Consider the following 15,883-nt stretch of genomic DNA (forward strand, 5'->3'; position numbering starts at 1 on the left):
ACAGAAAAATCATTTGAATTATTAGATTATTTTGTTATAATATAAACTCTAAAATTAAAATGAATTAAATAATCACATATGTAGATATACTTGATTGTTGATTCTACCATCAAAACGAACGATAGGCCTCCACGGGTGGTGGATCGGGGTCCTCGATCCTATACATCTGCATATCAATATGATATGTTTGTTGGACCCAATCATGAAATTGATCTCATGATATAGTGTATTGATACACCGTATGCCATGCATCAATGTGGTGCAGATCGTAGGTTGATCGTCATAAATCACATTTGTCCGAGGCAGCTCTTGAGGCATATATTGGTGAATGTCAGAGCTTCTACTTTTGCTACTGATTTGCTGCTCTGTATCATACTGTTGCTTAGAGAAGGATGACCAACTATCACCATGCTATTATTGCTCGTATGATTCTTCATAATACGATGGTTGTGAATACGATAAGCTTCTTTCTGTGTCTACATCATGTAGGCTTTGTCGCATCTGCTCAAATTCATCCACTGCCTTTCTCTTCCTCTCCTTCTTCCTCTTCTGCGCATAAAGTTGACCAGTACCTTGTCGAATTCCATGATCTGAATCTTGGGTGGCATGTGTAAAATATTGCTCCTCAATCCATGCACGACCCTTAAGTTGTGTAGACGAGACCAACGACTGCCTGACATCACCGCCATCATCCGTCGAGGCACTGTTGTGCGTGTTGTTGTCATGTCTCTAGATCGAGTGAGTTGTTGAATGTGATTGTGAAGGTTTCTTGTCGTCCAACTCGATTCTTTCCAATGATGTAACTGATGCTACTGCCTTCCCCTTTGCCTTTGCACGTTGTGTCACAAACGGTCGTTGCGCACCCATAACAACTTTGTTCAACGGACCGTTCGTCGCTCTAATCTACATGTACAACTGCTTGGCAGCATGTTTTGGCTTGGTTTTAAGTCCTTTTGCTTGTAAAAATGTAAGTTCGAACAAGTTGCAACGCTATAGTGCGACCGCTCATCGAACCGAGCAAAACAGCCCCAAAACAGCTCCATTTTCGCGTGCCACGGGCTGATTTCTGTAGCCCGCTGCTGCACGCGAAACGTCAACCATCTCAGCACCCTGGAACCACCCAAGTGGCATAGGGCTGGATGGGGCTTCGGTATAGTGTCGGGTGTTGAACACTCTTTCGTAAGTTCGCACGTTACCTTGACGGGAACTTGTTGTCACGCCTGACACCCGGTGAGCAGTTGTTTGTGAACTTGCAGCTGTTCGTTTAACCTTCTAAAGTCCTTGTTTTCCCCCTCTCCCTCTTTTCTCTTGTGCACGCAAGGTGCTCGCTGAATTGCTTGTAAAGCTTCCCCTTTTCGCGAGATGTCAGGACTTGTCCGTTGCTCGTTCTTCGAACTAATCAACTTTCTCTTTTTACAGGTCCTTTGGGACCTGCGAGAGGTTGCAAGTGGTTTGATCTTTGCGGACGCAAATCGTAAGGGCGAAGCGCGACTTAGGCAACGCTAGCTAAGTTCGTGTCTTTGCCGCAAGGGTGCCTCACGCCTTAGGCAATTCTAGCTAAGGCCGTGACAGCTGGACGGACGACTGTGATCATTGGGTGTCTGTAGTTCCTCGAGCAATTTGACTCGATTTTGTTTGACTCCTGCCACGTTGTGATCGAGGGAGATTTTCCACCTGTTGGGGTTGTGCTTTTTCTTCTTCTATTGCCTCGATGATAAAACGTGAAGGACGCTGAGGATCTCCCACCTCATCAAGTAGAGGATCCTCTTGGTTCTCTACTACTTCAACCCAATCTAACATCGGCTCTGAATCTTCGTTATAGAATTGGTGGTTAATGGGATCAATATCTGGTTCCTTTGGCTCCTTATCCAGCATGTTATAATGAACATATACTAGTTTCTCTAACCGTCTATAGGAGAGTTTGTTGCTGATCTTCGTGTAAATCAATGCAATTGTTGATCAATTACGTTCGTAACCACTAGATGTTGTCTGTGAAAGTACACGAACGACAACCTTGCTTAAATGTGGTGCATCCCCTCCAAATTGTAGCCACCACTCGACTGCAAAAAGATATAAATAAGATTTTATTAGCATAACAAATAATTAACATTAAATATAATTGATAATTAATATGTGTAACTTTTCCTCACTAAGATCCATAGTGTAACGATACGATACAGCTACAACGTCGGAGAATATGAACCAACTGTTTCTCAAAATAATCGATCCTCCATAGGAGCATCGGTTGCATCAGTAGTGTTTGGCAAGAGCCGATATATAACATTTTATAATGTCGTTAGTAAATCATTTTGCGTTCCGAGAGCATATCGATATTGAATTGTCCGGTTTAGATAATACGTTGCAAGACATAATTTTGTTAGTATAATTTTTTTTATCTAAAAAATAATAAATTAAATTTTTATGAATATAAATTTACCTGCATTATGGATATCTTGATCCATATGAACTTTGGTCTGACGATCAATGATCCGTATGTATTGGTCGACCTGAAAATTATCTTTGAATGCTTTCCTGACCTCCTCTCTTGCTGAAATCAACATATATTTAAGATACGACATCTGTGGACGCTTGTCTATATCAACCTTACGGAGGACAATATAAAGTGGTTCCATACCTTTTATGATTTCTGCCGTAGTCTCCCAAAATCTAGAGGAAAGAATGGATTTTTCTATCTTCTTTCCATTGCTCAATCTCGAATATCTAGAATCAGACCACTCTTGTGAGGTGACCATTGCCTTCAAGCTATGCCTTTTTTGCTGTAACGACTTTAATGCAACAAAATTGGTAGCAAACAGAATAATTCTAAGTCGGAGTATCTCACCGTTTACATACTTTTGCATTAAAGCATGGACCTAATGATGATTATATATAAACTTTGTAATTGATTGTGCTCGAGCTACACAATTCTTGACCGCATCCAGCTCACCAATATCCTTCAGCGTTAAATATATACAATGAGCTGCATATGGAGAACAAAACAAAGTTTTTCCTTTCTCCATCAATTGTAAACCGGCCTTCTTGAAATTCGCTCGATTGTCGGTTATTATTTGGACAACATACTGTGGTCCGACCTCCTTTACTATAGTGTCCATCAAACTCTAAATGTAGTTTGCATCTTGGATCTTTTCAGAAGTATTAACAGACTTATGAAACACCACTCTTCTGTTACAATAAATAAGAAAGTTCATGATACTCATTCTTGTTGGTCCTGTCCAATTGTCACACATTAGTGTCACCTAGTGATTTAAAAAGCGCTAGGCGCCAAAGTTCAAAAACGCCCGAGGCGCTAGGCGCTCGCCCGAGCGAAACGAGGCGCTAAAATATTAAAATATATAATATAATTTATAAATATAATTATTTAAATAAAAATATGCTATTAAATTAAGAAAATTGGGTACAAAATCATAAGAAATAAATAAATCATAATAGTATATTTTTTATTTTTTAAATAAAAAATATACTATTAAATAAATAAAATTTAATAGTATTAAAATTAAATTAATATATTATTAATCTAATAAATAAAAATACTATTATTAGTATACAATTAGCAGTATAGTGAGAAGAGTATGAGAAGACCAAGGCTACTGAGGCAACGATAGCAGTAGCAGGCGACAACCGTAGCTGGAGCGACGGCGACAGCGGGAGCGACGAGCGACAATGGGAGTGGGAGCAGGAGTTGCGAGCGGCAGCGGGAGCGGTGAACGACAACGAGAGCGGCAGGAGAGGCAAGCGACGATAGCAGTGACGAGCGACAACAACAGCGGCGAGCAATCGACGAGCATCGATTGTGGTAGCGGCGAGCAGTCGGCGAGCATCGATCGTGGTAGCGGCGAGTAGCGATAGTAGCGGCGAGCAGCGACAGTGGCAGCGGCAGCGGCAGCAGAGAGTAGCTACAACGGAAAAGAAATCTTGGCAGCAAAATCGTGAGTGTTAGGGTTGGGGAAGTCGGGGAAATCGCGAGTGGGAGCCTGATATCGGTGATTTAGTTGGTTCGATTGAACCAACTAAAGCACCGAAGACCAACCAGACCTAAAAATCTAGTTCGGTCACTTGGTTTATCCCAAGCGCTTGCCCTAAGCGCCCGGCGCTCTGGCGAGCGCCCAAGCGGCGCCTCTTTGAAGCGAGGCGCTTGGACATGAAGCGAGGCGTTCGGGCCTCGCCTCACCCGAGCGCCTATTGAAATCACTGGTGTCACCCATATTCGTCCCATTGCCTCTTGAAGGATTTGATCCAATCCTTCAGTTTTGCTACCTCCTCCTCTAAGTACACGCTGTAAATCTCCCTCGGCGTTGGAGGTTGGATCCCCGTGCCAGACTTTTGAATAAAAGAGACCATGCTATGATAATATGGACCTTGGGCTATGTTGGTTGGAATCTTGTGGAAGTTGAACCATTTTGAGAATGCTTTCCTAATATCCCTCTTTTTTTCTTTTGTGTATGTTTTGTCGTTTGTGGGGGATAGGCTTGCGGATTAATATCAATAATATCTGGTGCGGACCTTTTACCAAGACCTCTCATAAAACCACGGAGTCCACTATACCTCATGCTACTAGTTCGGCCTAACTGAGGAGTAGTTGGCTGCTTCATGTTGGCCGACCTCTGGATTCCACGACTATTGCCATGCTCCAATTGTGAGTCAGGTCGTCGATGCCTCATTGCTTCATCGATCGTATACTGATGCTCCAATGATGCACAAATCCCAACTGTGAGATCCGGGTCGACTTGATCATCGTAACCCTCATACTGATCATAAATTGGTTCTTGTGTAGCCCTATAATATTCTTCTTCAACTCTTACCTTCTTTTTTAATGTATCTTTCTTTGCTTGTTGTAGCTTGCTTTGAAATAATTTACGAATCTCCGTTGGAACCTTCTTGCATTTTGCAATATCAGAATACCCGCCAGCCAAATGCATTTTCACTTGAGTTATTCCTCCACCCTTGCTAATGTAGTCATAATAAATACATTGCTAATGATGATGGTTCCCATCTATCTTTCGAGCATGAACCCATGCATCATTATATGGTTGTTCTTTTGGTGCCATAATCCTACCAAATTTAAATCAAATAAACTATAAAGTATAAACATATTGAATTGACCAAATATCGATCAAATATCACTAATCGCAGCATTAAATAATTTTATTAAAACATAACTAATCATATTTTATCATCATAAATATGTTACATACATAAAAGAAGCATTAAATACATAAGTTTGATCCAATATGGTTCAAATTATGATAAAATCATCATTAGATATACTAATCATCTGATTAACATAGTTAATTACTTATACTTCTCTTTCAACACTATAAAAATATCAAACACCCTAATAGGTATTAAAGACACTAAATTGACATAAAATCGATCCAATTTTAATTAAATCATCATTAGGATGACTAATCGCAATATTAAATAACTTTAATAAAACCTAATTAAACCTATTTTACTATCATATATATGTCAAACACAAAAAAAACATTAAATATATAATTTTGATCCAATATAGTTTAAATTACGATGAAATCATCATTAGATACACTAATTATATTATTAACAAAGTTAATTTTTCACTAATTATTTCTTTTTCAACACTATAAACATGGCAAACACCCTAATAGGTATTAAACACATTGAATTGATATAAAATTGAATAAATTTTGATTAAATCATTATTAAAATAACTAATCGCAGCATTCAATAACTTTAATAAAACCTAATTAAACTTATTTTACTATCATAAATATTTTTTAATATTTAATATGCATGAAATATAAATATTTGAGTATTTGACCTATTAAGTATCTAATTTCGAATTAATTAATATTAAACACACTAATCATAATATTAAATATCTTAATTACTCTTTAATTAAAGAAAGAGAATACATATCTCTTGATTAGAAAGTTCTTCTTCTTAATCTTTCTAAATTAGTCTCGATTCAATTCACAAATCGTTGTTTTGTAGAGTTTAGGTGAGCATAAATATGAGAAAAAAAGAGTTTGAGATAGTTTAAGAGAGTATGAGAATGTAGCACTATTACCGAGCATGAACGGTCAAAATCAACCGTTATTGAGCCGTGTCGAGCGGTAACGGTTGAAATTTGGACCATTACTGCCCGATATTATCCCGTATTGTTCGATATAGGGCGCTTTTAAACGTTCCGCTCGGTAGCGAGCAGTCCGCGTACCAGTATGCCGTCGGACCGGTATGTACCGCCCGTACTGGGCGTACCATTCGAAACTGTATACCTTTTTTAAAACTTCACTAAGCCAAACTTAAATTTGCTTAATTTTTACAAGGTAGGTCCTAATGAGGATATTCTTTGGGTATATTTTTCCAAACAAAAATGTTCAACAATAAGGAGGTTTCGGATAAAAATATTGTTTTCAGGAAACCTTATAACTGGCCTATACTTGACTAAAATTTTTCAAGGTCAGTCCTAGTGATAGGGAAGTTCTTTAGATGTGTTTTTGGATAGAAAAATATGAAAACATGACAGTTATACTATTTTCTGAAAAACTTATAATTGGCTTAAACATGACTAAATAAGACAAATTTACTCAATTTTTGTGGGGTGGATCATAGCGATAGAGGTAACTAATTGTAGAAGATGGTGTATTTGCGGACAAAGAAATTAAAGAATGAGGGAACCAATTGTTTTCAAGAAATCTTGTAACTTAATAAATCTTCATAATATGATATCAAATTTTATCGATCTTCTACAGGGTCTTTGCAATAAGGAAATTTATTTGGTATATTTTGGGCTAAAATTACCCAAGGATAAGGCAGTTACATTATTTCTAAAAAATCTTATGACTGATTAAAACTTTATTAAATGATGTTCAATTTCACATGTCTTCTTCAAGTAAAGTCTTTGTGATTAGGAGGTTTCTTGTGTGTACTTTGAGTCAATAATATCTAAGAATGAAGCAATTATATTATTCCCAAGAAACCACGTAAGTGGCTTTTGAGGTAGTCTAGTGACACCTTAGCTGAACGAACTGAAACCAAGGTTCGTTGTACTATAGCATACCGCTTGGTACGGGTGGTATGTATCGGTTCAACAAGGGATTGGTATGAGCATTAAATACCAATTTGTCGGTATGCTCTATCGTATGGTACGTCGGTTTAGTTCGGTACGTATCATACCGACAATTGATTGGTACACCGGTACGGACCTGCAACGCAAACCATGACTGAAACAACCTACAGCTTGGTGTGGGAAAATGACAGGTCTTTTCTCTTGGTATATTTTGGTCATCCGGGTAAAAGAGGTGCCTTACATGAATAAATGCAAAACAGGACATGATTTTGGAAAACTAGAAATCTTGGGGCATTTTGCATGGAATTCGCCCATTTAACATTCCAAATTCTAAATAAACTATATTGTAGAGACAGGCAACTCAATGTAACATTCTGAAATTAGATAAAGGTATCAACGAAAATCATCTATAATTTCTATGAAATTTTAAATACTAAACTACAATTTATAAGAAATTTAAAATAAAATAATTCTAATTTCAATGAATTTTAAATAATAAACTATAATTCCTAAGTGATTTATGGTAATAAGAATTAACTCCACGACAGACTATGCAACCTTGACTCTGGCTGCACTGATATGGTCTTAATTATGGATTGGTATGCTGTCTACATGGAAGAGTAAGCTACGAGCCTATAACAAACTGTTTTTGAATTTGACACCATAAGACAAGGTTGCAAATTGAGTGGTAAGAAGCATCCAATTTATGCATATTTCTTTAAAATAATATGAAACCTGTTCTTATGCATTCTCTCTAGGCATTTCTTTATAATTAGAAAATGTTTGAAGCTTCCATGCTTACATACTTGCAAATGGTCCTTCTGTCCACAGCTCTTCAGCAAAATTAAGTTTTAGGAAATGCATACACTATTAGGATACAAACCATCCATCATCATAGCAACTTATGTAATCAATATACCCATCCACTTGATAACAAGATGAAATGATCTTGTAATGAAAATTTCCTACTTGACCTGCTCAAAGGGCAACAGATGTGAAGAGCATCATCTTCTGCTGCCTGCTACTTCTTTATAACTTGTATATTTGAGACAGGGGGGTGTCTCTTCCTAAAATATGGAAATATATGCAGTAGAAGATGCAGCAGGAGTTTGACACATAATATATCTCTTCCTACAATTTGGAAATATATGCAGCAGAACTCGAAATGCTATTAAAAAAATGTGCAATTTCAGTTTTCACTAATATTTGGTCACCTAATGTGAAACAAACAGACAAAAGATTCTTTACTTTGATAACATGCTAAAGTCTGTGTTTCTTATGATATATTTGTCCTTGATTTATGAATAGCTCATGAAACAATCAAGCCAATGTTCTTTTAATTTGATGACATGCTCAATCTGTGTATCTTATTTAGATGTTTGGCCATGACATATGAATAGCTCATACAACTTCAAGTTTGGAATGTTTGCAAGATCTCCTGATAATTTTTGAAATAATTGAACTGAAGTGAGTTTGTATGTCTCAGCTGAACTGCAGTTGTTTATTTCCTTTCTCAAGTGTGGTCACTTGTGACAGTTCTGTTTCTTATGTATTTCTCTCAACAGTTCCGGTGCAGGTACTTTTAAAATTTTTCGTCCTGCTGTTGGGGAAGCACTAAGGTATTTTAAATGGTAGTAAAACCAATTTTCTTTTACGACAGTTTTCTATTGGTTCTAGATTTTATTGTTGTGCTCTTTTCTCAGGGAAATGCTTGCAGCTGAACTTAAAAATAAATATAAAAAGTTGTCTTCGATTGATAAAGCCAGCAAAGGCTGGCAAAATGAGTATGAGGTTTCTTCTACCCAGGTAATCATATCTGAAATTTTACTAATATTAACAAGATGCAGTAGTAAAAACTATCTATGAATCACATTTAAATGCTAATTGTCTTTGGTCAACTATCTCAACCTAGGAAGTGCTTTATTTCTTCCTATATACTCCTATGGGTCATCCCATATCAGCTACATCTTGTGCCTTTCTTGGCACACTTGATATAACTTTATGATCTAATTATTTGATCCTGTGTCTGCTGGTGTTAGTCAAATTAGAATATTATGCAAAATGTACAACAAAAATATTGGACAATGTAACTGAAACAGCCAGTTGGATGAATTGAAACTGAAACTTATAGCTAGAAGATATAGTAATTGAACCTAAATGCTCCTTTGCTAGTAAAGGATATTGTATTGAACAAGGCAAACAATAATGCTAGAAATTAGTGTTATTTAAAATTTTAAATTTCAAGTTTAAACATTAAAAGGTTTGTGTGCACCAGAAGTAATACAAGTTCCAAAAGTGCTTCAAGATCCTCGAATGAATTGCTGCTCATACGGAGTGCGATTACAGAACATCTTTTTTTGTCATTGTTTAGTTGTGTGAAGTTGTCCTTGTTAGTTTGTGAAATCTTTATCCAATTTACATTTTAATTTTTGTGGATCGGACATTGTTCATTATGCTTAAACTCCAATCCTTTCATGTGACAGTGTATGCATGGGCCCAAATGTAAACTTGGCAATTATTGTACAGTTGGGAGGAGGTTACAAGAGGTGAACATTTTGGGTGGTCTTATTCTTCCTGTATGGGGATCTATAGAGAAGGCTTTATCTAAGCAAGTAAGAAATTTGCCTGCTTTCGTCATTTCATTTTCCATCCAGTTGTCAATAGGTTTATTCATTTGTCTAAGAAATTTTAACTCTGAGAAAAGGTTGATATTCATTGCATTAGAGATATATATACATAAGCTGGCATAATTAATTGTCACATGACGTGTATATTTAGATCTGAGTGTCCTATTATAATATTTAACTATCATAAATGACCCAAATATATGACACAGTACTAAAGACCATGGTGGTATACAAAACATATTTTGGGGTTAAAGAAACTCCCAACTGGTCTGCTGTGAGCAATGTTGCCCTATATGTAATGATTATTGCATTTGTTGTACCAAAGAGAAGTTAAATTAATGCTGACTAAATACACCTACACTAGTGGTAGCGACATTCGCAGATTTTTTTTCCCAGCAGTGCAATTCAAGTCAACCTAGGTACACATCATTATATGTACTGAAGTTTCAAATGCTGGTCGGTGCTTAGCATTTTTGGCCGGTATTATTCGACAGAAGACTGGTGTTTGACCATGTGATACATTACCAGTCAGTATTAATATTTAGTTGTTTTTTGGTTGATTATATGCAGTGCAGGGTGGTGTACCACCCGATAAACCAAGATCATACTGGTCTGGCAGATTAAAACCTTGATATATACAACTACATACATATCTTCTCAAAATGATCCTTGACGGTCTCTTGACAGCTTCATTCTACATGGTAACAGAGTTTGACTTAGGAGAAAAGATTTGCAGTCTACACTGGCAGCATCCTGCCGTATAATTTAAATGTGAGAAATAGAACATACACATTTGATGTACAAGAAAGCAGTGCAATTAATTTACTTGATTCTAACTAAAATATTCCTAGGGTGTGTAGACAATTTGTTGTTAGCACTTAGCAGTAATTGCAAAGTTGCTCCTAGTGAAGCTACATTTACTTGTTGCTCTACCAAGTAACTTAGGTGAGTGAAAGATTTGCATGCAATTTTATGTAGAAGAAAGAGTATATAGGACTTTCTACTAAGTAACATGGCATGGTTAATATTAAATCCCTGTTTTGAGAATTAGGTAAGAGATGACAGATATATTATATTGGTCGTGTAATTTATTATAAAATAGGACTATTATTATGAGCATGGATCTTTTGCTGCCTTGATACTCTATAAAAGGAAATAGCCTTAGTTAAATTAAAATCATTAAAATCTTTATTTATCATTGTTAATAATGACTTCTTAGTTCATCCTCTATCTCTTGCACCATTAATACTAATTATCTTACCATTTCTAACAAGTGATGTTAATAGATGAAGTCCCGAGTTAGGCGAGGTGAGGCTCGAGAGTCGATTTGAGTTCGAGCAAGTGCCTTCAATTGGGTCTAGTCTAGTTGTGCACTTGAGCTCAAGCCTTGGTGCTCATGCAAGTGCCTGAACCAAATCAAGCTTTTTTGAACTCGACCCAATCAATTCTAGTGATGTTGGTCTAACTAAACCCCCTGGTTCGAACTAACCCCCCACAGTAGTGCCTTGGAAACCTCCTCGCTTGATCAGGGATCCTCCTTCCCTCTCACGAATGGTGGTACCTCCCCTCTTTTCTCTCTTTATCTCTCGTCAATGCACCTCCCTCCTCTATCCCTCTCGGTGTTGCTTTCCCTCTTTCCTTGGCTTTTGGTAACCATCTCCATCGTTCGCCACCTAGCAACCCAACAGCTATCCCATGTGCTTCTATTCCCAGTAATCCCTCTTCTATTTCTCCCATTCTTTTGCCATATCTATCTCTGCAAGATTTGGGAAGAAAAGGAAGTTAAGCCTTAGATTTATTGGACCTTTTGAGGTCATTAAGAGGATTGGTTCAGTTACTTAAAGGATTGGCTTTCCACTATCCTTGTATCATATCCATGATGTACTCCATGTATCAATGCTCAAAAAGTTTATACCTCATCCCTCCCATATCATTAAGAATGAGTCAATTGTGATCGATAAAGATTTATCTTATGTGGAAGAACTCACTCAGATCATTGATAAAAAAGAAAAGATCCTGAGAAATAGGATCATTCCTCTTGTTAAAGTGAATTGGAAACATCATTATCTTGATGAAACTACTTGGGAGCTAGAGGAGGAGATAAAGAATTCTTACCCTCATATTTTCATTGATTGAGGTGTGACAATTCAAAGGACTAAATATTCTTTTGAGGGGGGGAGAGTGTAATATCGTTCATTTTTTGAATTGTTTATAATATCCATGATTTTTGTTTGATTATTTTAATGAGGAGTCTCTGCCTTCTTTTTTTTTTTCTTTGCCTAGCAGCCCCCTCTGCTCTCAATGCCCCTCCCAACTAGCACCAACCCCCCTTCTCTGCTTCTTTGTCTCCATGATATTACCCATGTAATGTTAATTAGTATTAGTGATATCTAACTTTTTGTTCGTCATAGTTTATGAATTATTTTGACAGAATTTGTCATTGCTAGTATTTTGGATAGTCATTGGAATTTTAGGATCCTAAATAATGGCAACCGTAGGTTAATACTACAGATGAATCATAAGCAAGAACTCAAAAAACCATCCTGCATATAAATATATATATTTTTTTAATTATTTAAAGGATCCAAAGAATGCTAATCCTGTAACTTGCATGTTTTATAATAAAACAACTGGAGGTGGTATATTTTTTGTAAAACAACATCAAGTAGGGAACTTCAAAAATCGATCAGCGTGCAAAAGGTGTTCTGCGGATGCATGCAAAAGATACAGACATATATGAATGAGAAAAATATCCAAAAGGTTGAATCCTATGATTATTTACCATAATATGATGATGATGAGAATCTTGGATATAGATTCTGAAGATGAAGATGGTGTGAAAGAGATAAAATACTTATGGCAAAAGGGAATCTGACAAAAGAGGAAAGAAAGTTGTTACCAAGAAGCCCAAAAAATAAGAGAAAGCCACGCAGAGCCAAAAAGGAACTAAGTTAAAGCAATCAAATATAAATGATGCCTATGGCAAAGGAGTAGAAAGATTCAATACATGCTTCATATCAAGCAGCTATTGGAAAGTATCGTTCTAACTTGAAACTATTGGAAGATATATTCCTAACTTGAAGCTTCTAAGTTATTATGAGCTAAGATTTTTATTATTAAAAAACAAGTTGGATTACACACAGAGTTTGGTGAAGGGTCATAATGATATATGGTCAAACCATGACTGTTCTATTACATCATATTCATGGATTGGTAGGAGATGAAGTAGTCTTATGGTCAATTGTTCATTAGGAACCATGAATGTATAGTATATTAATGCATATGCTTTCATCAAATTTGGAGAGAAGACATTTCATTACTTGGCCTGTTTGTTGAGAAGATTGAAGAGTAAAATGTTATTCAATTCATAATCATAATCAAACAAGTATGTTGTAGCTTGTATGTTTTTTTCTTTGAATGTTTTAATCAAGGATTTTAATTTCGAATAATATGACCCGTATCGGGCAGTACGTACTGGTCCGCTAGTAGATCGATATACGGACTGCCCGCTATCGGGCGGTATCGTCGATTGGGGCTGCTTTTGCCTTGTTACCACCCTAAATCGGTCGATGACGGTCGATTTCGATCGTCGTCATTCGCTACCGGGTGGTATTAGCCGAGGGAGAGTCGAGGGAGAAGAAAAGGGAGAACCTGGAGATTCGACGTTGCTCACCCTCGATGATCCCGATCCATCGCCACCCTCCCTCGTTGGACGTCGCAGATGAGATGTCGCCTCCTCGTCTGAGGCGACGAGGCCTCGGCTAGTTGGCGACTTCTCATCTGCGTCCGGCGACGTCACGGGGAGAAGAAATGGAGTGTCGTCGAGGCGGCGACGTCGCCTCGTTGCCCTTTTTTGTGTGGGGTGAAGGAAACCTCGGTTTCTTCTCCTCACGCGGGCAGAAAAAGGGACATCACTTATTTTTTCTTAACTTATATTTTTATATATATATATATATATATATATATATATATATATATATATATATATATATATACTTTGTACCGTACCATACTAAGCTATGCTCGAAACTTCGGTATGATACGAAATTATGATCCTTGATTTTAACTATATTATTTTTATGTATTTAGATACATATCAATTTTATTTTACTCTTGTTTAGCAAATTATTTTAGGCAAAAAAAAACCATATTTATATTGGACTCTATGCGTGGCTTGTTTTAATGATCTAATGTTAGAGGATATTAGAAAAATTTTAGAGACCTAATGTTAGATGGTATCGTTTCCTCTGCTTTCTATTTTTGAAAGGTATATAAAAACTGAAAATGGGAAGCATTCAATTCTAATTCCTTTCTGGAAATTTTATTCTTTTGGTGAAAGAAACGAGTTCTTTGCACACACTAGTTTGCTTTGCCGTATGACAATTTTTCTTACATATGAAAAATTTGCTTTGGTTTCTTTCTTCAACCATAAGTTATTGACATATTCTCTGTTACAAAATTTGGGGAAAACATGACCATCTTATTGGACTTCCATCAACTTTTTCATTTTTCACTTGGTACTTATTGTTGTTTATTTGAGCAGGTCCGCCAAAGTCATAGAAGGTTACGTGTTGTGCGCTTGGAGACTACAACAGATAGTCAGCGTATTGTTGGCCTTCTTATTCCAAATGCTGCAATTGAATCAGTCATGCAAGGTTCTTTTCAGTGTTTGCTGTGACCTGAAGTTGCCTAATTATTCTATTCTATTACGTAAAAAAGGAAAACAAATAATTCTTCACGAAAAATATAACACAAGGTTATAGCATGTCTTAATAGTAGTTCCTGTCCAATTTGATCAGCTCGGGCATTATAGCTCTGTTTGCGGTTTGTTTAAAATCATTGTCATGGCTTTCCAATCAAGCAACCAAGTGACAACATTGCTTTTGCCTGATTTCCTGTTCATATTTCTACCAGATCTATCATGGGTTGCTGATGTTGAAGGTTGACATGGGAAAAGTTTTGAAGTTACTGCAAAACTTGGTCTGGATGTCAGATATTGAATCTTGTGGATTTGAGAGAGGTGCTTAAGCAATTGGAGCTTGATTCGAGATAGAAGACAGATCTATTATAAATTTTTGTGCAAAATACGAGCCACTATTTTTTGTTGGTATGTTGTAAATTGTGAGTGCATTAAGACCCAGTATCGATCGACACCTCATTGGGCTTTCCTTTTTTGTATTGTTGTAAAATGTGTAAGTACATATGGGAAATTGCTGATCCGCCATGTACAAAAGCAAACATTTATGCAATTGAGCAATGAAAAGTTCAAGCCAATGTTCGTTTCAGAACACCAAATCTCAAACCACTCGTAACAATGTTTGAGGGGCTTATTCTATATCTGTAAAAGAAAAGGTTGTCTAAGCTGCCGGGTTTTCCCATGCTTTCCGTCTTATCTTATCGATGTGAATGGCGTTTCGAGATTTCAGGATATCTATTGGCTTCAGCAAAAGTTGTGACGTCAATTTCATTATTTATATTGGCCAATTTTTTGCTTTTTAATCTTTTATCGAAAGTAAAATATGGAAGACAGTCCCCACTCTATCAGAGGTGATGATACCATACAGCTCTCCTGGCAAATTGCTTCGCCATAAAACAGTAGACGAGGGATTCTGTGGCAACAACAATTGCCCAATTGGCAGCTCCGCTAGTTTTTCTTAATGCGTGAGAATTGTATAGCTTGAAAATTGACTTTAAGCTCGAGGATGCTTCTGCAGGGTAATCAGCTGCCATGATGGTGATTTCTTGCCATTAATTACATCAATCATCCTGATAGATGTATAGTCCCTTCCTTGACTGTCAATATAAACTCTTCCTTGATTGCAAGAGCTTCACACTTCAAGATCTCCCCTTTGTTGGTAATTAATTGCTTGTCTGCTAGACAGATTTTTTTTTTACTAAGATACTCTCTTATTGAAGAATCGTGTGTATAAATTATTTATAGATTATTTGACGGACAACTTTCAGAGACAACAAAGATAATAGCATCATAGATTTGTCCGAAACAATAAGAGTAAGGTAAGCTTTAAACAAGGTGAATGAATATAAATATTATATAAATATATATATATATATATATATATATATATATATATATATATATATATATATATATATATATATATATATTCAAATGAAAATATTGGGAAATATGGGTAGGTGAAGGTAAGAAATCAAAAATTAGTTTAAT

The 15,883-nt window shown here is 36.5% G+C and overlaps 1 protein-coding gene across 4 annotated transcripts in view; it reads left to right on the forward strand.

Annotated features, from left to right (window-relative positions):
• Window positions 1–14,991, forward strand: part of LOC135619356 (protein FORGETTER 1-like) — a 90,787-nt gene extending 75,796 nt beyond the window's left edge. For all 4 annotated transcript variants that reach the window (XM_065121281.1, XM_065121282.1, XM_065121283.1 and 1 more), the window contains exons 28-32: window positions 8,635–8,688; window positions 8,773–8,875; window positions 9,553–9,681; window positions 14,240–14,351; window positions 14,611–14,991. In XM_065121281.1, the coding sequence (XP_064977353.1) occupies window positions 8,635–8,688; window positions 8,773–8,875; window positions 9,553–9,681; window positions 14,240–14,351; window positions 14,611–14,642 (430 nt within the window). In that variant the 3' untranslated portion in view covers window positions 14,643–14,991. The remainder of the gene's footprint in view (window positions 1–8,634; window positions 8,689–8,772; window positions 8,876–9,552; window positions 9,682–14,239; window positions 14,352–14,610) is intronic.
• The last annotated feature ends 892 nt before the right edge of the window (window positions 14,992–15,883 follow it).

This window comes from Musa acuminata, chromosome BXJ2-8, assembly GCF_036884655.1.
Source record: "Musa acuminata AAA Group cultivar baxijiao chromosome BXJ2-8, Cavendish_Baxijiao_AAA, whole genome shotgun sequence".
Classification (NCBI taxonomy): Eukaryota; Viridiplantae; Streptophyta; class Magnoliopsida; order Zingiberales; family Musaceae; genus Musa; species Musa acuminata.